This window comes from Megalopta genalis, chromosome 4 (genome assembly GCF_051020955.1).
Source record: "Megalopta genalis isolate 19385.01 chromosome 4, iyMegGena1_principal, whole genome shotgun sequence".
Taxonomy (NCBI): Eukaryota; Metazoa; Arthropoda; class Insecta; order Hymenoptera; family Halictidae; genus Megalopta; species Megalopta genalis.
The window spans coordinates 4,038,474-4,052,991 of NC_135016.1; the positions used below are offsets into that span (position 1 = coordinate 4,038,474).

The 14,518-nt window shown below is 47.7% G+C and overlaps 2 protein-coding genes across 11 annotated transcripts in view; one reads left to right on the plus strand and one right to left on the minus strand.

Annotated features, from left to right (window-relative positions):
* LOC117223804 (uncharacterized) overlaps positions 1–2,332 on the minus strand; it is a 78,178-nt gene extending 75,846 nt beyond the window's left edge. For both annotated transcript variants that reach the window (XM_033476333.2, XM_033476332.2), the window contains exons 1-4: positions 1,788–2,332; positions 1,629–1,722; positions 589–740; positions 250–463 (exon numbers count right to left, since the gene is read on the minus strand). In XM_033476333.2, coding sequence (XP_033332224.2) covers positions 250–463; positions 589–740; positions 1,629–1,722; positions 1,788–1,792 — 465 coding nt within the window. In that variant the 5' untranslated portion in view covers positions 1,793–2,332. The remainder of the gene's footprint in view (positions 1–249; positions 464–588; positions 741–1,628; positions 1,723–1,787) is intronic.
* tn (tripartite motif containing protein thin) overlaps positions 1–14,518 on the plus strand; it is an 84,429-nt gene that overhangs the window by 45,149 nt on the left and 24,762 nt on the right. For 6 of the 9 annotated variants that reach the window (XM_076521097.1, XM_076521099.1, XM_076521095.1 and 3 more), the window contains 3 exons: positions 3,791–4,140; positions 7,548–7,823; positions 13,836–14,169. In XM_076521097.1, coding sequence (XP_076377212.1) covers positions 3,791–4,140; positions 7,548–7,823; positions 13,836–14,169 — 960 coding nt within the window. The remainder of the gene's footprint in view (positions 1–3,790; positions 4,141–7,547; positions 7,824–13,835; positions 14,170–14,518) is intronic. The other 3 variants (XM_076521098.1, XM_076521096.1, XM_076521094.1) reach the window with 1 other exon arrangement.

Genomic DNA, 14,518 nt, shown 5'->3' on the forward strand with positions numbered 1-14,518 from the left:
CAAAATCTGTCTAAATATTCTCTGAAAACGGTCTCAAATAGACTAAAAATAGTCTCTGATTTCTGCAATAATTAATGAAATCATGGAAACGTTTCTAAGAAAATTTTGTCGACAAACTTCTTTGCTAAAGCAGAAGTTATGTTCCACGCTTTGGATATTTCTGACCTAAATAAACAAATAAATAAATAAATAAATTCGTACGACAATAGACGAAGAAGACAATAAGAGACTGGTAAATATTAAACGTACCTCGACGGGTGCCAGAACGTTCGCCGCAAATTCCTCAGGCACGTTTCCAGGTGGTTGGTAGAAGCAGACGATATACGTTTCCTTGTCGTCGCCGATCGCCGTGCCGATTCCCAGCGAAGTGGTTGCTTTCCAAACGAGTTGCGTGAAGTGTCGCACGTCCTCGACGTTCTTCGGCGTCTCCTCGCCGTACTTGAAGTATCTGCCCTCGCGGTACCTGGGAGCCAATTAAATACGGACGGCCTCTGAACGATTTGGAATTCAAATCCGATCGGCGAGCGGCCCGCGTAAAATAGCAATGCCGCCGGGATAATAGGTTTTCAGTGTTTGCCAAGGACTAACCAGAGCTCGATCGGATCCTCCGGCTTCGCATTTTCTGGCGAGTCCCGAAGGAACCCCGCGAATATGTTCTCGCCGTAGTCGGGATCCGATTTGTACACGAGCATGCCCTCCTCGGCCAAACGGTCCGCCCATTTCTGCGCCGATTCGCTCAGCTGGAAATCCCGGCAACCTGATGAGCCCCGTTAATCCCGTGGAAAAATGTCCGTCCGATAGAAAATGGCGAACGAAATTAGAGAGCAATGTGATCCGTCGGATCAGCGGAGCTTTGAAAATAATTCGCCGCGATTAACCCGTTCGCCGGCTGCCTCTGCGAAGCGAGTCCCGTTCCACAGCCCGGGGCGACTGCGGCGAAAATATGTCCTTACTCTACATGGGTCTTTCCGATGTACACTACCGGCCAAAAGTTTCGAGTCGCTGCGAGTTTTAAACGGGAAACGCGATATATCAGAGAACACTGACTCCGAAGCCCCTCGCGCGATAATCTTCGATTTATTCGCAATACTCCGCAAAGAATAACCTACTTTTTCAAATGTCATAACAGAATATTTATCGAATAATGCATATTAAATTTTTTTACTCGCAAATAAACCAAACGAAGCGATACAAAAATTTCATTAAGCTCGAACACCTTATACGCTCCGCTGGGCCGTGGATAGGAGATTTTAGGATATTGAATTCATTATTTTATGAGGATATTTTATAACAAAACGACACGCAGCAGCATCTACGACGACGGTGGCTGTAACTGCGATTTCGGGCCGTCGCTGCTAGCGAAAGGGTCAACCCATCGCGTATCCAACGACGAACACGGCCGTGTCTGCTCTATCGAAAATCTGATAAATCAGGGTCGCAACGAGAGCCGAGGTGAATTTACGATCGTCTAAATAAATCCCGGTCGAACGGATTAATAAAAAAAGACACATGCCCGCGCGGAGTATTTAGCAAAGGGATACGGCAGTTTCCATTTTTCACGGGGCACGTCGGGTGTCGTGCGCGGAACAAATGGGATATCTCCTGGAAAAAATAAGAGGGCAACGTACCTCGTCGATAATTTCCAACGGCGGAGAATTATGAGTCTGCCTGTACCGATTATGCAGCTCGAGCAACCTATCGGCGAAGTCCTCGGGGAATTTTCTGCGAACGGAGCGCGGTTATTCTATGCTCGGAAAAGGTTTATCCGTCTCGTTGACCATACTCACGCCATCCTGGATGATTCGGTGGGTCCTAAACGTCGCGCGGCATGATGCTGTTCGATGGGCGATCGGATCGAGACGGGCTGCGACGATGGGAGACCGTTCTTCCGGCTACATTTTTGGCACGGCGAGGGCTCAGGGCTTTAGGTTAGGCGAGCAGGAAGCGCCGACATCGCGGCAAACAATCGCGAAACAGATTCCGGCTTCTCTTCCGGCGCGAGTCGCGTCTTTGTCCCGGCACAATGGCGGACTTAATGAAATGCTTCGCGCCCTCCCACGCTCGAAAGTTTAATCCGGCGAGGGCCGCCGCGATATATTCCAAATCGTCCTTCGTATCGGGCGATTCGACGCGACCGCGAATTCAGGTCAGCATTACCGTCCTGCAAAACTACGCGCTATGCACCGCTCGGACCAAAATAACCGGCCGTATATTTGCTCGCCCCCTAATGCGTGCAAAACAAACGCCCCCTCCGCGCGAATTCTATTTCCACGCGGGATACGCGACGGAAATACCGGCGGCTACCTGGCCGCGGAAAAATCGTCTTCCGGGGTCCTTCGACGGCCACGGCACGTGGACCTGAAACAGACGGAAATGTTCTCAGCGGAGCCCCGAAAATGTGTCTGCAATTTCAAAATATTTTCGACGATGCGAGAAACCGTGCGTTCGGCGCCAATTTATTGCTTCGATCGTTGGAGGAAAGACTTTGTAAATAACGTTTCATTTTGGGGAACTTTTGGCCGAGTATAGACAGGGCTAGACCACTTGAATCAATACCTGGAAACGTAATTGCTCTTTAAAAGTCTAGAGAGGACAATTAAGTATTATAAAAGTGCCCATTAAGTGTCTGCCATCGGATATTAATGACTGAAAACGTGACTTCGTTCGCGGGTCTTGTTTCAAGAATTATTGTCCGACGACGTGCAAGCGTAAACCAGTCAAACGAACCCCTGAAAACAAATTACTCTTTGGAATTCTAAAAGGAATAATTGTGGATGATAAAAGTGTCTATTCGATGACTATTATCGCGTGTGAACGATTAAAATGATGAGCTTGTTCGCGAGTCTTCTTCTTTCAAGAATTATTGTCCGACGAAGTGCAAGCGTAAACCAGTCAAACGAACGCCTGAAAACAAATTACTCTTTAGAATTCTAAAAGGAATAATTATGAATGATGAAAGCGTCCATGCAATGACTATTATCGCGTGTGAACGATTAAAATGATGAGCTTGTTCGCGAGTCTTCTTCTTTGAAGAATTATTGTCCGACCGTGTTCGAGGATAGACTACTTAGACGAACTCCTGGAAACCTTTTATTTCTGAAAATCGTAAGAGGAATGCTCGAGGAAGACAGAAACGTTCGTTCGTTCGTTCGAAGTCCTTTCGGATATCAATGATTGAAAACGTGACTTCGTGCACAAGTCTTCTTCCAAGAATTACAGTCTGACGACGGGCAAGGGTAGACTACTTAAAGGAACTTTCAGAGTACCGCTGTCCTCTGAAATAACGGAACGAGTGCTTCAGGAAGATAGAAGCGTCTCTCGAGCGTACTCATTTTCACTTGTTAATTATTTGAAAAACCTGGCTGCGCACGCGAGCATTTAATTCGAGAGCTATCGTCTGACCACAGGCGAGGTTAGACCACTTGAACCGATCCCTGGAGAACGATCGTCCCGATGTAAAATCCGCTCGACGGTTTTCGCGCATTTTCTAACATTCTGTGTCGATTCGACGATAACATTGCCGACAGATGCGTCGAGCAATTAGCGCGATGCTGGTCTTGATTATGGTTTATTCGTGGTTCGACCGAATCATGAATCATGAAAGCGTAATCCTCCCAACGTTAACATCGTCTCCCTCGTGATTCCGGTGGTCTCGCTTCGTTTTTATCATCCTGCACGCCGCTGCACAGCTCGTGGAGATGAACCGAAGCAATTAGCGGGGTGCCGGGGGTGGTTGGGAGACCGTTTCGTGGGAAGATACTGACGGATCGCCGGTTAATCCTGTTCGCAGATACGCAGAGGGCTGCACAGGCTGCAGGACGCGTTGGCGCTGGTGGAGAAGAACACGCTGGGTCTGCAAACAAACTGCGCCTCGGTCGCGGAAGAGGTGGACGAGATTTATCGGAGGCTGAGCAAGGCTTTGAAAGACCGTACGGAACATCTGCGTAACGAGGTCGATCGATACCTGAGCACCGAGCTCAGAGGCCTGATTCAGCTCAAAGAGAATCTCGAATTGGAGATCGCGAACATCCAGAGCAACTGCGATCTGGCCGAGGCTCACATCAACGAGAACGTGCCCTGGGACGATTCCGAACTTCTCGACACAAAGGAATTGTTCCTCCGCACCGTGGAATTCATCAGGTTCGTTCCTGCCCCGTCCTGTACGGCCATCCGCTCCGTAATCCGGCGTCTCTGTTTTTCAGACCGCGACCTCTGGTTACGTCGCAAACAGACTGCGGATCTCTGTGCAAAATAATATGCAAAATAAAGACTGTCCGCATCAATTGCAAGACAGTCAGGGAGCCAGCTGATTTCTTTTTTAGTTCGTTATTAATTTTAACCGGTTAGCTGTGACGCCTCCTTTTTAGAGCGCGCGCCTGTACGTGTCGCGAGAATCGAGCGACGACGAGTATACTCGTCGAACATTTTATTACTGATATTTACTTATGTTCTTGTTTCCACTAAAATTACAATTTAAATGGCCAATTTATCGCTACTTTTTACGCACGACGAGTATACTCGTCACGGCACAAAATATAACCACTTCTCCATGACAAGTATACTCGTCGAACACAGCTGACTGATTAATAAGTTTCAATTGACCCATGGAATTCTCAGTTTCTTATAATCTTCGAAAGTTGTGTCTGCTCATCTTTTTTTCCATAAATGCATAAAATCCGCGGTCTGGCCATAAGTAACAGGTGTCCCGGATTTGCCCAACCGGAGGCCACGCCAATGAGAAAACAAATTAAACGATACCTGTTATCCCGCGAAACGCGATCGCCGTGATCCTCGGGGACCAGTCCCCGGGATCGCTATTTATTTAGATCGCTATTTATCCGACTGCCTGCCTTCTTGGCTTCTTCTAATTATCGACGAACTTCACCCCCGCGCTCTTCAATTTCAGTCACTTTTAATTACGTTGCCTTTGTTGTCGCCATCGTTAAGATCGCGGAACACGATCCCGGAAATTACGTACACGCGGAACAGTATCCGCCGTCTCTTTTAACACAGAGATATAGCTTCGCGCGACCCTAATTTTCTAAAAGTTTCAACCCCTTGCCATACTTTCGCGAGTCTGGCCCGTCGTGCTCGTTCCTAGTAATAACCTGTCAAGTATGAATGTTCTCTTCTCATCAATATTTAATGTTTTAAAGTTAGAGCCATCTTAAGCCTAATTGCGAGTGCAGAATAGTTTTTCTGATCTATGTTTAAATTGTGAAATTTGAACTGTTATAATTATTGTAATTATGGTGAAGATGGTACGGTAAAGGGTTAACCCTTTGCACTCGAAGCTAGTTTAATTTGCGACTTGCAGTACTTTCATTTTACACGATTCATTGCATCTTATTTTTGACTTTAAATTACTACTTTTCTTATCATCATTTCACACATACGACGTCGATTGACCGCTACCAATAATTTAAAAAAAGAGGTCGCCCATAGTGATCGAAAGTTTGGTCACCTCTGCAATAGGCACGTTCGATACTTGCTCTTTTTAATGAGCAGTTTTTCAATGCAAACAAATTTGATGCTGTCGAAACTGCTGTGAAACATGCTACAGCAATCTTTCAGACAAAAACATACCAACAACAGAAACAAGTAGGCTTGCGCTTCTCTGAAATTTCGGATCGCGGATCAATGCTAAAAATGAGATACTAAAAAAGTCGCGATAAAAATCGGCGACGAACACCGAAGTACAATGTTTCGTAGCTGGCGAGAACTGGCCGCGAAAGGAGAGTCTCGATGAGCTCGCGATCGGGATAAAAGCAATACGGCCGGCCGACTAATACGTTGTACGATTGCAGGATATATGGCGACACTTACACGGGCCATCCCCGGCACCGCGAACGCCATAAATCTCGCGTGTTCCATCGGCAGGCTAAAAGCCGTATTCTCCGAGGGGAGCGCGAGCGCGCGCGCGCGCGTACCGCAGTCGGAATATAATGAAAGTTTTCCTCTAATTTTATAACAATCGTGCTAGGTACGCGGCACGCCGCACTTTTCCAAATTGCTTCTCCGATATTCCACGAAAGTTTCCGACTTCCCCGAGGTGCTCGGCGCACCTCCGCGCCCCGCGCCGCGTCGCGCCGCGCCGTCGCCCGCCTACCGTCTCCCAAGCCGCGGAACCGGAGAGGAGAAAAGGACCGAGGACGAGTCAACTTTTGCACTCGATCCTCTCCGCGGCGCATAATGCGAACGGAGCCTTTCATCCCGGCCTTGTCGAAAATTCCGCTTGCTCCTCCAGTTTTCCCGACACGCCGGCATACTAAACCCGACCCTTTTCGTTTTTAAACGCTCCCCTGCCTCCGGCCGTTTCGCCTATCGTGCCCGTCGGGGGAAACGTTGCCCGGAAAACCGGCCCGGAGAAACTTCGAAAAATCTCTTTCTTCCACGACGTCGAACTAACGAATGAGCGGACGATCTTGGGAACGATCTACCGAGGAAGAAATAAGGCTGCGCGCTTTCCACCGTCGGGCTTCGAACCTCCTTGGCTGGAATTCTCTCGCGTCTAGGGCAAACAAAATGGGGAAGACTATTGGGCTCGCTCGCACAGTTCAGCTTATTTTTGTACCGAAGTTTCCTGAAACAGATGCGACCTCTTTTTCGGCGGTATTAAGGGATCGAAGATGTGCGTTAATGCTCTGCGAGTTTTGAGCAGCGAAATGATAGAAGTATTTGAGAATGCTGTTGCATTATTTTCTTGTTGTAATCATTCTTTTATTGTAATAGATCTTTTTTTCTAATTTATGCAGATCATTTTCGAACGTTTAATTTAAACATGCTGCGGTGTTATCTGAAAGTTGTCTGAACTGTTAAGAGAAAATCTGGTTCTTTTAGTTGATGCAGACATTCGCTAAATATCGGAAATATTACAAAAACGTTGCTACATTATAATGTTAAAATTGATAAAATCATTAGAAGAAAACCTACTTGTTTCAATCGCTGCAAAAGATGTTCAGTGAACGTCAGATTTAAATGACTGCAGTGTTACAATTATCGAAAGAAATCCTGGTTCCTTTGACCGGTGCAGAAAACGCATCACTGTACACAAAGACTCGAATCCAAATCTTCGTAAGCTCATTGCAAATAATTAATAGAACGCCTGCCCCATTTAATCGATGCGGAATACGATGACTCCGCGTGAAGATTCCAAGCCAAGAAGGGTTGCGAACCACAGTAAATTCTCCCGAATTTTCCTTCAGCTTGTAAACGAAAATGGATAATACTGGAAGAGAAGATACGATTATTCGAGCCTCGCGACTTATTTTTATAACTGCCTATTGTCAACAATTATAAAAACGAGGGACAAGGTGCCTCTCCTTCGCAACTTGCCCCTTTTTGTTTTACAAGCTGAAGGAAAATTAGGGAGAATTTACCGTAATCCAAGAACAATAATCAACGAAGCGCGACGCTTCTATAGAACCGAAATGAGAAATAGCGTTTGGGGGTAAAGTTCCGGCTGAGTAGGTTCCAAAGGAGTGTTACTCGGCCGAAGAGGGTGCGGAGGGTGATGTGCGGAGCGTTAATTTCCGACGGTGTTGCAGGAACTTCGAGTACGAGGCCGGGGATTACAGTCGTCGGGTGCGTTTCGTGATGGCGCACGACCCTAACCAGCTGGTCCTCCACGTGGCGGGTTACGGCGAGCTGAATATTAAGCCGGAGACCGGAAGCGGAGGATTGCTGGGCAGCTCGAGCGGCCTGGTGCCACCTGGAGGATCGCCGGGACTCATGAGGAGCAAGAGCGACCATCGTCTGGCCTCGCAGTACAGGCAGCAAGAGGAGGAACGGCTGGCGAGAAATCGATACGTGCCCGAATACGAGTAATTATCGCCGTTTTCATGTTTTCATCCAACAATACCCCCCGCGCGTACCAGGTTTCTCCTTGCACCTCTCGCGGAACTTCAAACTGCAGTTACCAGTCCGGCCTCTCTCCGCCATCCACCTGCAGCTCCTTTGCATAACAGCCGTTTGTAAATAAAAGCAGCAGAGTGTTCTCGTTAAACTTCTTACGCCGGCACGGTTAAGCGGGGGCCAGAGAATTATGCGAATATTCCGAGAGATTACCGGGAAACGTATCGCCCCGATTATGGCCCTTTTCGTGGGCTAAGAGCGAGCTCTCCGTTCATGAGCGAAACGAGTTACCGAAGACGTTTTATGCATCTGCCGGAGATATATGTATACGTATATAGGTATTCCGCCGTGTTTCAAGAGATTTGGATATTTCGATCTAGCTTTACGACCGACACTGCGTTTCGATATTCTCTGGTCTCGAGTCGGTTGACTTTAGTTTGGCGATAATTAACGCTGGAGATACCACGCCGCTAGAAATAACTAGTTTCCGACTCGTTCTCTTTTACAGTTCCTAATATATTATAAAAATGTTTCTGTGAAATATTCCTTTCTTTATATATATTATATAGTCAAGCTTCTATTATAGCAGAGATCGTGCGCATTGATATGTAACAATATACATTGGGTGGCGTTTAGGGTGTTAAGATTGGAAAGGATTTATTCTAAATATTAGAAAAAAAATCATTCATGCAAGATTCTGTCACACATCACTCAAGAGTATTATGAAATTAGAAGATGATGAAAATAGGATTGACGGATAGAGCAATTTGCGAGTGCGCAGCTCATGGAAATTCACTGTGAGTGCCACGGCATGATCAGCGGTGATGAAAAATAGATAGTCGTGCAGTCCTCGAAATATCCAGATACTTACGAAACGACTATGGGAGTCTGTGGAACTATTTTTCTTCACGAAAAAATCGAGAGAAACGAGAGTGTCTAGCAAATGGAAAATCGCGTTGAATGCCACAGCCTAATCCATCATTATTTTGACAGGGAATAGATAGTAATGCGAGCATAGAAGTACAGTAAATTCTCTCCAATTGTCCCACAGCTTCTGAACGAAAATAGACAATTTGGAAAAAGCGAGTCGCGAGGCTCGAATAATCGTGCCTCCGCTTTCCAAATTCTCCATTTTTGTGTACAAACTGACGAACAATTTGGACCAATTTACTGTATTCAGATACTCAAGAATAGTAGCATCCATAGTAGTCTATGGAACGATTCGACTCCTTCCTCCAGGAAAACTCGAAGAGATATAAAATCGCAGGCGATGCAAAAGCTAGAAGATGTCGCTAAAGAGCGTAGAGATGATTCTTGCAAAGTAGGAGGTCGAGACGCGAAAGGGTGTCCAGCGCGTGTCGCAAGGAGGAAGGAATTCAGAGCTTTAGCCGGCTGACCGGTAAAAACTTGTCTGACCGTGGACGCGGATCGCTTTGGACAATCGCCAAACGGGATCCGTGGCGGGCATACATTTTTCAGGATGTCCCACATATCTATTCTAGCGAACGTTATAAATACACGGCGGGGCTCTCCCCCGGCCGTATCTTTTTCGGCGGGCTGCTCGCGGCGGGGCGGAGAGAAGAGGAACGCTCGGAACTTCCTCGAGGCCGAAATAGGCGCGTCCGAGTTTAATTACTGGCCGGTTCCCGTGTGATCCGCCGCGACCGGGCCGGTTTTATTAAGCCACCTCGTCAAAATGTAAATGAAAAGCTTCTGATATAATGGCCCCCCTCGCGTAATAAACAGTAATTAACGGGAGTCCCGGGCACAAACTGGCTGCGCCGGGTCGCGTCTCGTCGCGCCGCCTCGCACCCGGTGTCCCCGATACCGCAACAAGAAACCGCAGCCCCCTCGCACGAGTCGCCCCCCCGCCCGGCCCCGCGGCTAATTCGTCGGTCTTCCTGATAATTACGGTTAATTACTCGACCGAGACCGGCGGCCGCACGCAAGAAGCCGCGTTCGTGCGAGAGAAGCCCTTCCGAAAGTTTTTCGTTGCCGCGTCCCCGCTCTGCCGTGACTTATTTGTCGCCGGATTACAGGACGAGCTGCCCTTTGATTTACCGAGCCAAAGAAGACGGCGAATGCCGCGCGAACCGGGGCGGGGAACGCCGCATTTCACCCCTAATTTATACCCGCCGCGGAGGACACGCGCCGGCTCGGGAAAATTAAAAATTTCTGTCGAGCCGGGAAAATCGTGGACGCGAGATTAGAGAGGGCGGACCCATCTTTCAGAGTGATCAAGGGTAGAGGCAAATTTGCGACGCGCCGAAAATACAAACGGAGCACGGGCTGGATGCCCGAAAGAAAATGGGAAATGCTCGTGAAAGAACGTCAAGCTTTTCGTTCGCTTTTAAAAAAGAGCGAACCTCGTTCGCAGTTCGCCTCTCTGATATTATCTGTTCATTTTTAATAAATCGTTCGTATCGAAAGTAAAAGAAGGTTCTACGTGATCGCTGAATATCTCGCATCGTGCCAGCTTGTTCGCATATAGAAAATATTGTCGATATTTTCCAGCAGCTGAGACGTGTCCTCGCCAGAGTTGGGCAAAGAGTAATCTGATCTATGATCAACGATTGTGACGTGAAATCGTGTACACGATTAATGACTGCGATTACTAAGTAATCGAGCGATCATGAATAACTTAAATAATCAAAGCAAACGTAAGCGTTGTTCATAATTAACACGGTAATCGTTAAGAATGTAATCATTGATCGTTTAATTGCATACTTTTATTACGATTAACTGGAAGATTTGTCATTATGGTAGTTAATAATAATCCTGGATAATAATTTGGAAGATCTGCGCGTATTTCACGTCTCGATAAAAGATTTTTTTAATTTGTCATTGGAAAAGATAAATTCGTCCGAGATCACCGATTTATTTCCAGCAACGATCACGGTCTCTCTTTTCGCGATCAACTGCAAAAGTGAGGTGAAAACAATCGATTACCGGCGAACTCGGGTCGTAATTTAGCTCGAAGATATCGATAACGCGTCAATAAGCGCAACTCGGAGCTCGGGGCTCCCACGAGCGGAAGATCCCCGGGTCAATTACCGTGAACCGCGCGCCCACGATTTTCTCTGATTACAGAAATTCAGGCCGGTGTCTGCGAAGCGATAATTAAGCAACACTCGGCTAAATCCGACGGGACTATTGCCGCGCGCTGCCTTGAAAAGCAGATAACCCAGTTCCCGTAAAATCACGGGGAACGGAGCGCTCCCGGCAAAGGGATTAATCGTAACAGGGAAAATCGTTATCCCTTTCGACGCGCCACTGTCAACGGAGAATTACCGTCCGAGGCTTTGACCTCCCAGCCGTTCTCCCGTCCATCCTTTGTCGGTCCTCGGAAAAATGTCGTTCGATTTGACGATGGGTAATTAGGGAATCGTGGCTCAGCCCCGGATAACAACGCGCGCCGATGATACCCGTCGCTCGGGATTACCGCGACCGAAACTCGTCGCTTTGTAGTCAGCTTTCACCGGCTCGACCCGAGTGGACTCCACCGGGATTGTTAGTGACAGCGGGGAAACGGTATTACAGGATCTGTATCCCCTTTCTCCTCCTCCTCCTCTTCCTCTTCCTCCGCGTCCTCGTCCTCGTCCTTCTGCTCCTCGCGAAGTCTCGAAGACGGCCAGCCGCTCGGTATCTTCGTCGACGGTGTACTCCAATTTCGAAATTGCCCTGATAAATCTCACCGAGATTCCCGATCTCTTCGTTTCCTTTCTCTGTTCCAACTTCTAACTAACGGCGATCTGCGATTAACACTTTGATTGCCGCGTTATCCGTACGCGTGACAGAATTATTTCCTCGGATTTGGAAATTCATTCTCACGCCAATTTATTTCACGTTCCGAATTTCATTGACGTTCGCGAAACGCAGTCGATTTTTATTTGATTGGACGATGCACTTTAATTTTTCAAAGTAAAGCAACTCTAAAGGTTGCTGGCGCGGCGGTCAAAGTGTTAATCTCGAGGGAGGCTAGCTGTAATTTCGCGAGGAGACTGAGATATTCGACAATCGCTTCCGAAAAATTGCAGCTGAATTTGGTTGATTTTGAGGGGACACTTTCGCTTTGGAGGGTCATTTTCGGATCAAAGTTTGATCGAGAGTCGGTAGACTTAGGAAATTGCAAATATTTCGCTGGGTTTGTTGATGTGACGAGAAGGTGCAGTGAAATTTTCAAGCAGATATGTTCCTTATTGATGTAGTTATTGCATTTTAGCTACCACGATTTATGCGCCTATATATTGCCAAATATCTGACGTTGAAAGAGAATCGAGTCGATCTATTGTTACAATTTTTTAACAGAAAACAAGAGACCGTCTATTTCACATGTGCATAAAATTTCCAAAAGATCGTCTCTTATGGTCCCAAGAAAATTGCACTCGAGTATGAACAGTTTTTAAATACTCAACCTTGGACCACCTAAATAAAAGTTAGCTCTCCGAATCAGCATGATCCAGGTCCCCTCTCGGCCTCGGATCGCAAAAATCGACTAACCAATAATCGTCAGCTTGAAGAGCATTAATGCCTCGCTACTAGCTCGCCAGCCATAGCATCGCCGCTAACTCAGTGACAGCTACTAACTCCATAAATACAGCATCGTATCCTTAGGCTGTTCTAATTGAACGTCGCGGAGCATCTAAATCACTGTCGCCGATGCAAAGTTACCGCATCGCGGTGCTGTCGATTCCGACATAACCAGCGAACGTCCGACCATAAATCGACAGACGCGATTCAATCGGGCCGCGATACGTCGATGCGACGTTCAATTACTCGAGCCGGCAGCCGTCATCTTCATCTTAGACCATGTACAGGATGTCCCAAAAATGTCTCGCAATCCGAAAATGAGAGAATCCTGAAGCTATTCGAAGTAACTTTTTCCTTAGCAAAAATTCAATCCGCGGCTTTGTTTACGAGTTATTAACGAAAAACGTTGACCAATGAGAGGCGATATCAACTGGCAACTGGAGACGGCCGCGGTCAACGAGCGGAACTGAGCTTCGTGCGCTCATTGGCTGGGCAGCCTCGCGCCATCCGAGCTCATTGGTCACTGTTTTTCGTTAATAACTCGTGAACAAAGCCGCGGATTGCATTTTCGCTAAGGAAAAGGTCGCTTCAAATGATCTGAGGAATCTCCCACTTGCGGATTGCGAGACATTTTTGGAACACCCTCTATATCTATGCTAATAGACACGGCCGTGTACAGCGCGTGTACAGAAAAGCCAAGAGCTCGGTGATAAAAGAGATGAACCGCGAAAGATGGTTCACCGCGGCGTGTCGCGGAGCAAAAATATGATCGTTCAAAATGGCTGGCACTCGCCATTTTCAGTGGTACTCGTATTCGCTATCCATCATCGTGTTTTTGAGCATTTTTTAAAAGAATCAAAGTAGTAACGAGAACGTATCTTTCCTCCAGCAAGTATCTAATTACTCTTAATCTAGGTATTGGCTAAATGGGATATTTATCATTCGATCAATTGAATTTGCCTTTTAAAAGTTAAACATTTCATAACAATATTAATACGATTCAACGCGTTTGGAACATCGGGACATCGGTGCGTTTCGAAATTGCAGATGCAGTGAATTCTCCCCAATTATCCCTCGGCTCGTGAACAAAAGTGAACAATTTGGAAAAAAGGGATGCGATTATTCGAGCCTCGCGGCTCGTTTTCATAATCGCCGATAGTCAACGACTATTTCTCAAATACAGCCGCGAGACTCGAACGGAGGAGACTTCGCATCTCCTCTTCCCAAATTATCCATTTTGGCATAGCAGCTGAGGGACAACTGAGCAGGATTTCCTGTACGTCGCGCTAGCATAGCTTCTGCATCGAGTTCACCGTGACGTGACGCAGGTTCGTTGCCTCGGGCAAACTATCCGAAGCCGCGTCTATAGCCGCATACGGTCTAAGATCTTCGCCGACTCATCCTTCACCCGACGTTCCAGGACCCACGGCGAAAACTCACCTGAAGTAAAGTTATCACATCCACAGCTACGACGCGCCGGAGTACGAGGTCCCGCGGAACAAGTCGAGGTACCGGAGCCGTTTCATGCGGCACCGCGACGGCGACGACTCCGACGGCGACACGAGGTCCACCGTCAGGTTCACGTCGACGCCGCAGGAGTCTTCGGGGATGCGGGAGCGGGTCCTGGACACCGAGGACGCGGCCCGCGGCCCTTTGTCCGGCATATTCCGGCTGACCGACTCGCCCAGGGTCATGAGGAAGCTGCAGGAGTACGAGAGGGCCGGCAAAAGGAAGAAAGAAGAGCCCGCGCCGCATCCCGTGCAACAGACCCAGCCGAAGCCTCAGGTTAATTGAACTCTTCGCTTTATCTTTCAAAGCTTCAAGGTGTCCAGCCGTCCCCTAAAGCGGACCGCCCGGGATATGTCCCTAGAAAAAAAAGCTTTTCCGCTCCGCTCGAAACCGCGCTCGAGCTCGTTCAGTTTTTACAGCGGTTATCGATCTCCCGGCAGCACCCCGCGCACCCGCCTCTGCCCACCTCCGAAAACGGTCCGACCGATTTCATAGGCTCCTTACGGGTCCGGCGGAACATGCAACGCAGCACGCTGGGCCGAAGTGTGACGGAGTTCCGTCGAGATCAAAGAACTTTTGATAGATGTCGGACAAAGGGGACATTTTTCTCTCCACGCTGAAATGT